Genomic DNA, 14,243 nt, shown 5'->3' with positions numbered 1-14,243 from the left:
CTTTGTAGTCCCTGCAGTTTTACAGATTGCTTTGATAATTGAAAAGTACACTTTTCAAGAATCTGCCAGAGGTATGACTTGCAGAATCTTCAGAGTTTTAAATTCTTAAAATTCTTCAGTGAATTACTAGACTTAGTAGCTCAGTATGGTCAAAATGAAGCAAAGAACCTCAGCCAAATGAGAACAAAATTATTATATGTAGATGTTGTGGTATGTGTTTATACAATGTAAATTATGTGAATTTGTGGAACAGTTAGAGGCTCAGGAATGATTTTGCTAACTGGAGTTGATGCCATGTGGAGATATTTGTGTGTGTTTGCTGTGCTAGCTATTACTCATTCAAAAGAGAATTGTAAAAGCCAAATTTGTATCTGATTCTGCATCTTTTTTACAGCCTTGCATCTGTCATAAGGGGCCAAGTATTAACTGCTGACGGAACTCCACTCATTGGAGTCAACGTTTCCTTTTTACACTACCCAGACTACGGATACACAATCACCCGCCAAGATGGCATGTAAGTTCACTTTGAAGCACTTCTAAGACATGAAGATAGCAAATACATTAATGAAAGAGCTCCTCGTAAAAACAAACTAATAATTAAACGATGGAAACCAAAGACGTGAAAAATGATTGAGCAACGCTGTACTTCGTACATTCTTCAAGTAACATTAAATATGCCCATTATATACTTTAGAAGTAGAAGGACTTGTTTAATTTAAAAACAGGATCCCAAATTCTCCATTCAGTGCAGTATTACGTAATGTAATGTAATTGATTTCTCTATTGCTACTAGTAGAGCTATGCTATCTTTAGAGCAGTACAATAGGATGAAGAATCAGTCAGTAAAATGAATGCTGTGGATGGCTTTGGGAATTTGCTTAATAGCTGCCCCTATTTTTCTCTAGGTTTGACTTGGTAGCGAATGGTGGTGCCTCTCTGACACTGGTGTTTGAGCGATCACCATTCCTGACCCAGTATCACACAGTATGGATTCCCTGGAATGTCTTTTATGTAATGGACACCCTGGTCATGAAAAAGGAAGAGAACGACATTCCTAGCTGTGATCTGAGTGGATTTGTAAGGCCAAACCCTATCATCGTGTCATCACCTTTATCTACGTTCTTTCGAATTTCTCCTGAAGATAGTCCTATCATCCCAGAGACACAGGTAAACTGTTCTACAAACAAACAGCATCTTATCTCTGGCTATAATTAAGCAACTATAATGAACAGAGTACAAATTCTTTTTTAAAAAAATCACTAAGAAATTGCAACATCATAATTTTTTTCCTGCATTTGTGTTATATATGCACCACAGAAACAAAATGGAAGTTGTTTTTCCACTCTGTCACAAAGACCCATGCATTTCACTTTATCCAATTAGTTTTAATAAAGAGCATGATACTTCTACATTGAAATACTAAAATAATTCTGTGTTTGTAACAGTAAGGGCAGGCTTACAAGCACATGAGCATGGGTGCTAACATATGTATGTATGTAAGTTGTAATGCTCAAATGCTCTCAACTGAAAGAGCTGTGATTGAAATGTGTTTTTTTTCTCTAACATAGGCTGTTAGATTCCTCCATCTCAGATACCTGTTCATTAATGTAGTTTCTTGCAATCTTAAAGCAGAGATGCATTTCAGGAAAGGAGTATTTATCTCATTGATTTCTTATAAAAGCTCTCCGCTCTTTCTCTCCCTCTCTCTTCCTCTTTCTCCCACCCTCGCAATGTCATAATTACATAGGGCACACTTTTTCCCATTCTCTAAGAAACGTACTTGCATCTTCAAGGGAAATGTAGAAAAAATATTGAAATGTTTTCATTTAAAGCTTTCAAGGAAGGAACAAAATCATTTTAAAAAATCATGGAAAAGAGCAAGTTTAAGGTAAAGATGTGGGAAAATTACAACTAAACGCTCTTCCAATCTAGACCACGCTAGAAAATCGTTGCTTTTATCCTATCTTTCTGCGCCTTTGGTGGCTGCACATCAGTTGAAAGTAAGGATTTGTAAAACACAGTCCACTCAAAAGCAGCTCTTATTTACCTGTTTTGTCAACAGACAATAGATTCAGTTCCTGAAGTAAAAGGCTTAGATGGTGTATAAATCAAGAAAAAGTAATAGTAGAAAAATATGAGTGAACACCTGTTTTCTCGGAGTACTTGTAATGCTTAGATTAAATGTCTTTTTTGTGAGCAATTGGACTAACAAAGACTGGATTCCAACTGATTCCCACCTGCTGCTGTTGTCTGCCACATCCAGTCCTTCCCCTGCTGACTGCATGGAGCCTTTGTCTCATGGGAGTACCACTTTGGATACTACATCCCTGCCCAAATCCTTATTTTATTTTTTTTTTTTATCTTAAATAAACCCAAAAGGAACAGCTATTTTAGTTAGTTCACTTATTTCAGATGTGATTGAGATTGGCTGCCAGGTTTGAAGGGTGGGAAGTCTGACAGACAGGACTGGTAGCCCAGGCTGATTTCCTTACAAAAAAAAGGTTATATTCTCACTGGATCTTTGGTGCGAAGTGCTAATGCTAATTTCTGATGAGGAGAAAAAAGTACCGGTGGTCATGAATGCAAAAAAAAAAAGTTTCGTAAAAACATCAAGGAGTATTTTCTTCAGTGTACTCTGTCTGTTGTACAGGGTGATCCCCTGCTTGAGCAGGTGGGAGCTGTACGGCCATGCCTGCAACATACCCCTGTAGGGTCAGATTCATCTCAGAAATGCATCTTGCACAACAGTCTGTCTCCCAAAAAATTCACTAATCTGATAAAAGATAAGCAGCTTCAGATTCCATCCAGAGCTGTCTGCTCAGCTCTGGAGGTACTGCTATAAATCTTTTCATTTTAAAGGGGGTGATGCTAGCTTAAAGCGCAGGAGTCTGGATGAAAGCACAGAGAAACAAAGCACTCCCCATGTTCTTGCAGTTGACATCAGTCACCCTGTTGATGCAGTGTGACAGCACTCACTGTCACGTACAGGAGAAAATGATGTGCTGCTGTAATCATCATCATCCCTTGAAGTGCTTCATCATCCCTAGGAGATGATGTTTCCAAAAGAGCGTACTTAGTGGCTTATGAATCCCAAAATGATCTGAGGGGGAATTAAAGTCTGTACTGAAAAAGCAGCACAAAAGAAAATGGAATGAGGGCAAGCAAGGGGAAAGAAAGAATAAAGCAGGTGGAGGGGTGATCACAGGCCCAGCAGACCATTATTCAAGAGGGATGATAATAAATACGTGTGAATGAAATTTGAACTACTTAAGCATGAGTTTTTATCTACTCTTAATCACCAAGTAGCACGCGCAGCCTAGACATAACTAGCTGGGATTAACCAGTGTTAAGCTAAGTGCAGGCAGGAGATCAGGCTAAGGTGAAGCTGCTTGTGGATATTACATAATATTGTTGCTGTTTTTTCCTAGTATAATAAACATATTGCAGTGTGATCTGGCAGAAACCCAGACATGACTTACAACAAACAATTCTGAAACAGAGTTTTTGTGGCTTTCCTTCTCCTACACTTCCGTTGTTCACTTTGCCAGGTTCTAAGGTGCCTTCAACAGGAGCTGGGCTAACCCTTCCATTGCCCCAGGTGTGGAGGTAAATGAAGACCGACAAGCTTCCTTTCAAGCATTTATGTGTCCTTGTTTTCTAGCAAATTGTCTGGTTTTCTCCTTTGTATTCTGATGTGCCTCTTGGTTTATGCTTTCACTGACACATTTTAAGGCTTCTACTTAAAGAATTGTCATTCTACAATTCTTTGGTCTTGAGCCTTGTGCAACAGCAGTATTTGTCAGTTCCTACCTAGGTCTAAACGTGCCATTTTTACCCCTTTCAAACCAAGATGATGTTTCATTTCAGTACAGCTGTTCAATGAAACAGAGCAAAGCACCTTGCTCTGACACATGGACTTAAGTTTGTGCTCTTTTGCGAAATTTGTTTTCAGATCATTGTTGAAATCGCTCATTTTGACAAAAATAGATGGCATGCAGCAGGCATTTCCTCCTTAATTTGATGTACGTTCTTCATTAGACGTTCTTAATAGTATGAGAGCATGTCTTCTGAATCTCGTGTAATGGAGCAGGAAAGCATTGCAGAGCCTGGCCGAGTGAGTCCTTGTGGCTGCAGGAGGTGAGAAACCCTGCACCGTTTTTGTGCCTCAGTCACCCACTTGAACTTTGGGGCCAGCAAGCTCTGTCTTTGAGAAAATTGAGGCGACTCTCATCTCAGTCCTGTAGCTTAAGTGTTTCACAGCTGTCCTCCCAAGTAGCTTGATCATCAATAAATAAAATGTCAGCCATTAGAATGTGGCGGGAGGGCTATAACTCAGCCCCCGTGGGGTATCAGCCTTTCTGGAGATAGTGTGATACTCTGTCGGGAGAACACAAAGTACAGACAGATTGGTTGTGCTGGCGATTCCTGATGTGACTTTTATACCCGGTGACTTTCCTGATTGCTTTACAATTGATGTGTTGTCATGGCTCCCATAGGATGCTCTCTGCTGTGCCTGATGATTTAACGTTTCAGATGAACATTAAACTGTTTAATTCTCTTTGTAATGCTTGATTCTGAGAGAGAGATTGAGATGCATAACCTTACCTCTGGATTTCTAAAGTTCGCAAGAAAATAAGTTACTACAGGGAATATTTTATGGAAAGAAGGAAGTTATAAGTCAGATTTCCAGCAGATGTTTGAGGCTTCTGCAGAAACTAATAATAGGGGTTCTTTTTTTTTTTTTTTTTTTGTTTTAAACCTCGCTGAGAACTGCGTGTGTCCTACTTTCTAATTTGATAGTAATCCAAATACACAGTGGAATTTCTTGGAAATTGAAACTTCAAGGTGTCCTCTTTATTGCCTGTTATCTCAGGCAAGAGTATCAGAAGACCACCTAAGTGTTTTAACACTGCTCTGCCACAGTCGAGGTTGTAAAAGAAACAGTGGTCTTAACAGGAGACCAGCGAAGTCCATGAAATTGTGCCCTATTACAAGTGTATTATTTCTTTTCCTCCTCTTGCTTACAGAGAACTCCATCTGTTAGACTGGTTTTAATGTGCGGTAGATGAGAGTCCTGCTGATGTCCTGAGGAATCTGTCTCAAGTTCACTGGTGTCTTACATTGTTCCTTCAAAGTCTTAGAAAGGGGATATGTTCACAGTTGCTTTTCTCCAGACAGTTTTTCTTTGTACAGAAAAGATTTGCTTCTTTGCCTTAGACACTGTGTGTACATTGGACTGAGGGAGAGCAGACTAGATTTACAGAAGGAAATTATGCTGCTCACCTCCTTCCAGGTGACGGTATTGCTTGTCATTTCTCTCAGCAATGCCAGGTTGTTGGTGGGGAAAACCGAGACATTCAAAGACTAAGAATTACTCTGAATTTAATTTGTCTAGTCTCTTCCAATGCCTCCTTTATTTCCCACTGCTCTCTTATAGCCTTACTGGAGATGAAGAGCCATATGCCTACATATATCAGATTTAAGTGTTCATTTCAGACAATGAGCCAAAATACTATTTCTGATCTGTTGCTGTTGTTACTGCTATGAAGGAGGCAGATACAATTAATTGCATATAAATCTTTACATACCAGTAGCAGTGCTAACATAGTTAGTGGTGGAGCATCTGGTGCCCTCCTAGAGAACATAAAACCACATTTTTTTACTCTGTTCAACACAGTCAGTTGTTTAAAAGCAGTGCCTACGGGTTCTCTAGCATAGAGAGCAATGGTGAAATCCTGAGCTAATGTAGCACTACAGCTTTTGATTCCACAGAAGTCTTAAGCTTCATGTCAGGGATACGTGTGCTCTCCTGAAGGCTGCTTTCTGCTGGTACTGATTTGTGTTTGGTCTTCAGACTTCAGAACTAGGAGACAGGAGGGTAAAACAGAACTTCCTCAGGAAGTGTCCCTTTGACACCACCAAGGTTTTGGGCTTGTGATTCCACATTCTTTGCTTCCAGTTATGTTTATAACCATGTCTAGATGCTTCTTTATCCTTATTTTCAATAAGCAAGGCCACTCACTGGCTGTTCAGCTGAAGCACTCATTCTCATTGCTTAGGGACATGATTCCCTAATAGAGTTTTCTGTCCTGACGGAGGGATAAGACAATATTGGCTATCCTCATCCACGTTACACAGAAACCCCCCACATCCATTCATCACTCACTGAAGCTCCTCAGCTTAGAGGAAGAGAGGAGGTGGAGGGGGGGTAGGAACCTTTTAAAAATAAAATTGAATCATTGCACCTCTCTGAAATGAGAAAGTGGTGAGCTGATGTCTGAGTAGTGAATATTGATCAGGAAATATGGAAGAGCTTTCCCTGAGGCATCCTACTTATCTCTCTGAAATAAATGGAAGAATGCTCAGGTTTAAAGTATTTACAATCCACAGATAATGCAAATAATAAACCATTGAAAAGCCCTTCCTGTGTTACACATGAATTACAGGAGCAACTAGACACCCTGACCCAAATCTGAAGCCCTGCACTGTTTTGGGGTTCCTCTGCCTTTATTAGGAGAGGGGCGGTAGCACTCAGGTAAAAGATGCTTTTCTGCCTCTTTTGGAAAAAGCATTTGGGATTGTTTCGTCTTCTTCAGAGCTCCTTCCTTAAAATAAAGAAAGCATCTCTGAAATCCTTCTACAGAAACTATCAGCTAAACAGCTTTGGTACGACAGAGGTTGAGCTGTACTTTTCAGAAGGAAAGAAAAGTTGAAATACCACTCATTATTGGTTTTTATTTGATACCTTAACTGAAGGCCAGATTTAGATGATAATTCAAAATGGACTGTCACGTGGCATCATGTCAAGCATCTTTTTATAGTATCTGCATTGTGCAGTTTAATTTCCAAATCATTCAAATAGTGCCTTTTTTTCTTACCAACACACAGGTACTTCATGAAGAAACTACAATACCAGGAACCGATTTGAAGTTATCGTATTTAAGCTCCAGGGCTGCAGGATACAAATCTGTTCTGAAGATCACTATGACCCAATCTGTGATACCATTTAACTTAATGAAGGTTCATCTTATGGTGGCAGTGGTGGGAAGACTTTTCCAGAAATGGTTCCCTGCATCTCCAAATCTGGCTTACACTTTTATTTGGGATAAGACTGATGCGTACAACCAGAGAGTCTATGGATTATCTGAAGCTGTCGGTACGTGTGCTAAAAGGAGGGGTGTTTGTTTGTTTGTTTGTTTTTCATTTTTTTCTGCTTTACTGAAAATAGAGAGGCATACTTTCCCCATACACAATAGCACAAAATGGATTTCTTCCATACCTGTTCTCATCTACTTTCTTTAATAACTAAAATTATTTTTATAAGCCAGGATTAGGTTTTAAAGTATTTTGGAATCCCAATCAGTATTTTCAGTATGTCTCTAACAAAGCTGTAGGGATTCTTGGGTAGCCTGGGAGAGCAGTAGAATGTACATAGTTCAGGGAGTTCCATTCCCTAAAGTAGCCACCTGAGCAAGTTTCTATATTCAGTGAGGAAACATACTGTTTTTTTCAGTGTCTGTGGGCTACGAATATGAGTCTTGCTTGGATCTGACACTCTGGGAAAAGAGGACTGCCATTTTGCAGGGCTACGAACTAGATGCCTCTAACATGGGTGGCTGGACACTGGATAAGCATCACGTATTGGATGTTCAGAATGGTAAGGAGTTAAGTTTCTTCGTGCCAATTTCAGTGTTTACCTGCTCTGCACGCTAGGCATCTCGTTCCCTTCATTTAAAAAAAAAAGAAGAAAAAAAAGGGAAATTATGGGATGTTTTGCATCTGATAAACGCTGTGAGTTTTACAGTGCATGTCATGTTTATTACTTCTGCAAATACTTATGCATTAATAATAGCATCTAACAGCAACAGTGTAATTCTGCGTTGGATATGTTCACCAAAAAAAAAAGAAGTTGAGATTGTTATTAAAAATTTAGTGATGCTAAGGAAATGCTGTTTCTCAAGCGTTTGTAGGTTTTCAGCATTGTTGGCATTCATCTGTTGTATGGTAGCAGTATCTTGAACAACATTTTGGCTTTCATTTCTCACAGTGTGTGAAAATAAGGTGGTGGTAGCAGGCGTCCCTGCCAAACCGAGGGCACTTCACTCCCAGGGCAAAGTCCCTCATTTATACCAGAGGATTTTCCCTACTGCTCATGATATCCCCAGCCTCAGCGCGGCTGCTGGCGGGAGCTGTTAGCACACAGGTACTGTCTGTTCTGGAGGATGAGCAGCCATTTCCACTGTCGTCCCTCTTCCATGAGGTATATCCTCTCTGGAGTGCTGTGGTCAGCCCGATGCCCAGCAGGTGACAAATGACGCTTCCTACAGGCAGTGAGAGCCCGTGTGCTCCTCACTGTCAGAGCAGAGCCTGGTTGCTAGCAAGCAAGTTCTTCCTCTCAGCAGAACAGTATTCTAAGGACTGTGCCATGGTATCAAGGTCAGTTGGTCCCATGTGCAGCTCTCTGGTGGCTGCCACGCTGAGTAAACCTCAGCTGAACTCTGCACAGGAGGGAATTGGGAACAATTTGGCTGAAAGAGAGGTGAAGAAGGCAAAGTTGCATGGCTCAAGGTGGGAGTTGGTTGCACTGTACCTTTTTGGCAAGGAGGAGCCCAGAATTCTTTCAGCAGGGAAATAATCACTTCTGTGGTGCCTGTTGTCCCTCGGAGGTTTCCTGCAGTGCCTCCTCTTTTTTTGTGAGATGCACTAAGCATCACCCAAATTATTGCTTCTGGCTCATAAGGCAAGCAAGGTAACCAAGTACAGGGAAGGGTGACATTGTAGTGTCATTGTACCTAATTTAAAAAAGAGGTGAGGAAGAGTGCAAATTCCTGAAAGGTAATCCACCTGAAAATGTAAGGAGCTACAACTATAAATACATACATATGACTGATTCTGTTGACAAGTCGAATCAATGGCAGCTTTAAATTATGTTCAAAAGTATGTATGACAAGTAATGACTTACCAAAGTGAGCTGTGTTTAATTGAATAAACGAAGTGGAGAGTTGCAGTGACAAGGCAGGTGAGCTGGAGGAATTTATTCATAAGGGAGTGCAGACACTGTTTGCACGGACATCCCCGGCTCTTGCAGTAAATAGTCTAATGCGCATCTCTTAGTCTGTGATAATAGAGGAGAAATGTGAAGGACCCATTTTTCAAGGTAATGACAGAATAAATCAGGTGCAATAGTGCACTGTGCTGACTTGTAGAATTCCTCTGATGAAAATTATAGAACTCAGCTATTTCAGGCAAAATTATGGTTCCATGATTGTCATAAATGATGTAATCATGGGAGAACGGATTTCGTATACTACTAATGCATTCTGGCTTTGACTATTCATGAAAAATACATTCTCCTTCTTTGAGTTAGATTACTTATTTAGATTACTTGTCATTAAGTTTCCATAAACCATTTTCATTCTTCCCAATTTTATTGCTCTTACGTGTATAATCCACCAAATTTTATAACATTATCAAGTAGCGAAGCCACCTAAAGCATTTAAAGAGGCAAAGTATTTTTTCCGCATATCTGTCAGTACGAAGAGTGCAGTTCTGGGGTGGGGATGGAAAGAGGAATCCATCTTGGATTTCCTCAATGCATCTCAAAGAGGAGTGCGTTCCCCATCCCCAAACTGCCTTTGGAACTGTGCAGACAACCAGTACAACGTGCATTGCTGTGAAGTACACGTGGCTTACATGGATCGTACCATGGACAGACACGTTTTGACTTAGAAGCACCACCATGATAGACAGCCATCAGTAGACTGCACCATGATGGATTCATTGACATCTTCAGTACTTCAATGTTCTAGCAAAATTTTAATATTCTATAAAATGAAATGTTTTTTTTTTTTCCAAGACTGAAGACTTAACATAACATGTGCATTTTTCTCCTCAATTTCCTGTGGAGGCATAAGGAAGAAAAGTACTGCTGAAACATCACTTTGTCTTTACGAAATTGCTGTTCCTTTCATGCCTCAAAGCAGAATTAAGTTTAAGAGGCAGGTTGGCCTGGCATAAGATTTTTTTGTTGTTGTTTTTTGACATTTTTAATAACTGCCTGTAGCTGCAGACATGGTACTGAGGCAGACGTTGTTGCCAGAGGTACATTTTCATTGTGAGCTGAGTAAGGAGCTTTTTATAGTGTAAGATTCAACTGTTTTGAAGTACCTCTTTAATTAATATTTACAGTTTGCAGCAGTAATCCAGTTTTGATGACATTTGACCTCACATTCATAGTTAGCTATAGCAGCAAATACTTTTCTTTCCTTTTTATAATACATATTTGGATGAAATTTCAGTCATTTCGTGAGAATTCCAAAATGGAAACATTTAAAATAGTTTTTTTCTACTTTCAACAGATAGGATAATTTAATGCTTTCTGTGTGTTTTAGTGTATTTGTGACTTAATTACAACTATAACTGGTTTAATTAAAAGTTCTCTTGTAGTGAGAAAAAGCACGGTCCTTCAGAAGTCCTTTAAAACATATGAAACCAAGACAAGGAAGTATTGGGAATGTCTGTGTGTCATTTCATGTATATACATCCAAAATTTTAATAAACCACTTTTGATTTTGTGTTTTTTGCATTATCTGCCAGGAATCCTCTACAAAGGAAATGGTGAAAATCAGTTTATATCTCAGCAACCCCCCATTGTCAGCAGCATTATGGGCAATGGAAGAAGACGCAGCATCTCCTGCCCAAGTTGTAATGGTCAAGCTGATGGTAATAAATTACTGGCTCCAGTTGCCTTAGCTTGTGGGATTGATGGCAGTCTTTACGTGGGGGATTTCAACTATGTTCGACGGATATTTCCTTCTGGAAATGTAACTAGTGTTCTCGAGCTAAGGTAAGTTTTTCTCGCATCTTGGACCTTTAGAATTACTGCTGCAAATAATATGTATGTAACGCATTTCAGGCAATGTGTAAGTCAGAGTTTCCAAATGCTTGTGGAAACTACAGGAAGTCAATTAATAAGATTTCAGTACATTTGAAATAGTAAATGAAACTGAAGTTAAAAAAAAAAAAATTACCATGGTAAAATATCTGAACTCTACACATCCAAACAGTGAGAATTTAATCTACTCAGAGTAATTATTCTGTGGATTTGAAGGGTTAACCTACATAGTTGGGGTGAGCGGACCGCTTCACTAATGACAGATTTAAATGTTGCCTTCTTTTCCTCTTTTAACATCCTTCTGAGTATTTTTCTAATAATGTTTTTCTGTTCTTTTTTACTTGCTCCCACCAAGAAATAAAGATTTTAGACATAGGTAAGCATTTCTTAAAGAAGATTTATATTTTTCTAACTGTTCCTTTTTCTTTTTTAACAAATGAATGCTTATAATGGACTAGTCGTTTCTAAGATGTATTATTAGAAAGGAGGAATATTTTTCAAAAATAATGAGTTCATATGTTTTAGTTATGTCAGCCGTCAGGTGGTATCGTCCTCTCGGATACGAGGTCCTATTTTCTCATCACTCTCTGTCTTCAGTCAGGCTTCTCTCTGTGCTGTATGTGCCCTTCTTTCCCTCATGCTCCTATCTTCTCGCTCCCGTTCCTTGCTGGCACTTCTTCTTATTCTACCAAAGCTCATTCATTAATCAGATCCCCCAAACCTGATGAGAAAGGCGTATAACTACTAGAATTACACAAGTATGAAGTGAGTTCATTTCACTGACCCTTTGATGCTGAGACTTTTCGGGCTCACATTTTAACAGGCTTTTTCTTTAAAATTGAATTTTTCTTAGTAGTGAAAGCTGAAATTGTCGCATAATAGGACAGTCCCAGGAGTTCAGATGTTAAAGTACACCAGGATGTACAAGATTTGTCATAGACAGAAGGTGAATTGGAAGGTTTGTAGTACAGCGTCCCTCTGTTGCAGCAAAGGTGCAGTAGTGGCACAAGCAGATGCACAAGGGTGGATGCTTAGAAGTGCTTTGCCACGGCAGCTGTGATGGAAAAGTGAACAAAACCAAAGTCATGCTGAAATCTTGTTGGATATGTGAAGCCCTATATGACTTTGTGACAGAATTACTAAGTGCTAGGCTCAGTAGCCCTGTAGGGCCTCTCCTTTTTTTGCTGCCAACCCTTCTCCTTCCTTGTTTTTAAACAAAGGGTGCCATACCTCAGTTATCCTTCAGCCCAGGTTATTTTTTTAAAGGTCACTTTGCTCTGGGCATGGTAATCCATGAAGAAGGGATTTACGTTTAAGAAATGTTTCAAACAGATGAGGCAAAAATTTCCACGACTTAATAAGGCATTTGCACTGGTGCTAATGATGAGAACTGAGAGGTGATGCATAGTCTGGCTGGTTTGAAGTTATTTGCCAGGTGTTACTTAGAGGCAGTTTCTTCTCTTTAGTGGTTTTAAGTTCTCATTGTTAAGTTTCGTTTGTATTTGATATTCTACTTTTAAAAGAAATACATCCGTTCTGAGATCATAGGCTGTGATTGCAACTGTGGTAAGACACTCTTGACAAATGTACAGAATACAAAGTAATACACAAAATGGGAATTTGGCAAGGTGGGGGTCGGTCTCTGCTCCCAGGTAACAGCGATGAGATGAGAGGGAACGGTCACCATCCCTGGAGGTGATCAAGAAACATGGAGATGTGGCATTGAGGGATGTAGTCAGTGAGCAGTATAGGTGGTAGGGAGACAGTTGGGCTGGAGATCTCAGAGGACCTTTCCAACATCAATGATTCTGCAATTCAGTGATTCTGAATGCTAGCTGGGAGCTGCTATGCTCACCTGCAGGCACTGTGCTGCACATGGGCTGGAATGCCTCTCCCACCTCACGGCGCCCATGCTGTAAGTTAGGGAGACACTGCAGATTGGATTATCCTCCAATGTATCAGTGACCTCACATTTTTTCCGTCTGAAAGCTGAGCTCGTGTCTTTATACACACTGCTGCCTCTGTGTGATTAATGCTATAGGCATTCACAGAAGAGGTAATTTTTAGAAGGACTTTGAAGACAGGAAGGTCACCTGCAGGTTATGGCACGATCCCAAAGAGTCCTTAGGGAGACAGAAGAAAGTTCAGCAGGGCCTGAAAACAGCTTTAAGTTTAGAAGGCACACAGTGAAAGGGAGGGAACAGATCAGGGAGAGTGTTTTTATGAAGCACTGCATGGAGAGCAATGCAGGTGATCTGAATTTGAAAGAACAGCAGAAGCAAGGTAAGGCAATGGGAAATAGATCATTATGCCGACTAAACAGTTCTTAAAAGTATGTTTTTGTAACACATAAATTTCATATTAAGAAAACCAACAACAGGACTGGGAAAATATGGGAAGTCTGGTTGTGGAAGGAGCCTGAGCTGTGCACGCACTTGTGAGTGTGTGCTTTCAATCATTAACACTGTTATTAAATGCAGCTAGAATTAGTTAATTTGTTGTTATTTGTATTTATTGGACCCCACGTGGACATGCAGCTGCCTAGTGGTCAGAGCTCCTTGCAGTGAGAAGGCAGTGCTGAGTGAGTCGAAATGTCACCGACTGCATTTTATTTCTTATTTTTTTATGTTATTGGTAGAAGGCAGAGCATTAACATTATTTCAAACTACAATGAAATGGAGTCATCTCCATGCAGCTTTCCAGGTTAACCCTGTAGTACTATTTTATGCACATGCAATGTGCACATGTGTTTTCTGGCTGGGAAGTGTGGTTTTCACTGGTCAGTTACCCAGTTTCTAGGAATGTGCCCTGCCCTGGAGAATTAGTGATCGGTTCCTTCCTCAGCTTTTAACCTTCCCTTGGAAAGAAACTTGAGGTTAAGGCTGCTGTCTTGTCTCAGAAGGAAACCATAAGGCGTCTACTTAGGGCAAATTGAAGGGTTTACATTGATTCAATAATAGCACCCTATTCAGTTCCCAAACTTGGGGGTAGTTGAAGTTTTTTTTGGAGAAAAAACTGAGAAAATATCCTTAAAAGATCAGTGGTATATTTTTCTTATGAGTATACACTAATGACTACTAGTCGATCCTGCATGATCATGAGAGTTCATCTCACATCCTGAATAACTGCATTGTTTCAGTTGGAATTAATTAAAACATAGAAATGTTTTCATACTCACAAAGAGAGCAGCTTTATAAATTTCTTTTAGATAAAAATGATTGTCAGGTGTAAATTACTGATCGATTTGATGACTCTTTATTCCAACAGCTGAAAAACACAATTCAGACAATGCCAACAGAGGTGAAGAAAAATACTTTAATTTAGATTTCAGCAGTATAAGAGGACTTTC

The 14,243-nt window shown here is 39.8% G+C and overlaps 1 protein-coding gene across 5 annotated transcripts in view; it reads left to right on the top strand.

Moving 5' to 3' along the window:
• The window catches only part of TENM3 (teneurin transmembrane protein 3), a 583,022-nt gene that overhangs the window by 530,189 nt on the left and 38,590 nt on the right, over positions 1 to 14,243 (top strand). For 3 of the 5 annotated variants that reach the window (XM_090138906.1, XM_090138904.1, XM_090138903.1), the window contains 6 exons: positions 395 to 514; positions 906 to 1,167; positions 6,889 to 7,156; positions 7,514 to 7,657; positions 10,597 to 10,846; positions 11,250 to 11,270. In XM_090138906.1, the coding sequence (XP_089995032.1) occupies positions 395 to 514; positions 906 to 1,167; positions 6,889 to 7,156; positions 7,514 to 7,657; positions 10,597 to 10,846; positions 11,250 to 11,270 (1,065 nt within the window). The remainder of the gene's footprint in view (positions 1 to 394; positions 515 to 905; positions 1,168 to 6,888; positions 7,157 to 7,513; positions 7,658 to 10,596; positions 10,847 to 11,249; positions 11,271 to 14,243) is intronic. The other 2 variants (XM_090138907.1, XM_090138905.1) reach the window with 1 other exon arrangement.

The sequence above is a fragment of the Phasianus colchicus genome, chromosome 4 (assembly GCF_987193195.1).
Source record: "Phasianus colchicus chromosome 4, bPhaCol1.hap1.1, whole genome shotgun sequence".
NCBI classification, from domain to species: domain Eukaryota; kingdom Metazoa; phylum Chordata; class Aves; order Galliformes; family Phasianidae; genus Phasianus; species Phasianus colchicus.
This window is presented reverse-complemented; position numbering and strand designations above follow the sequence as displayed.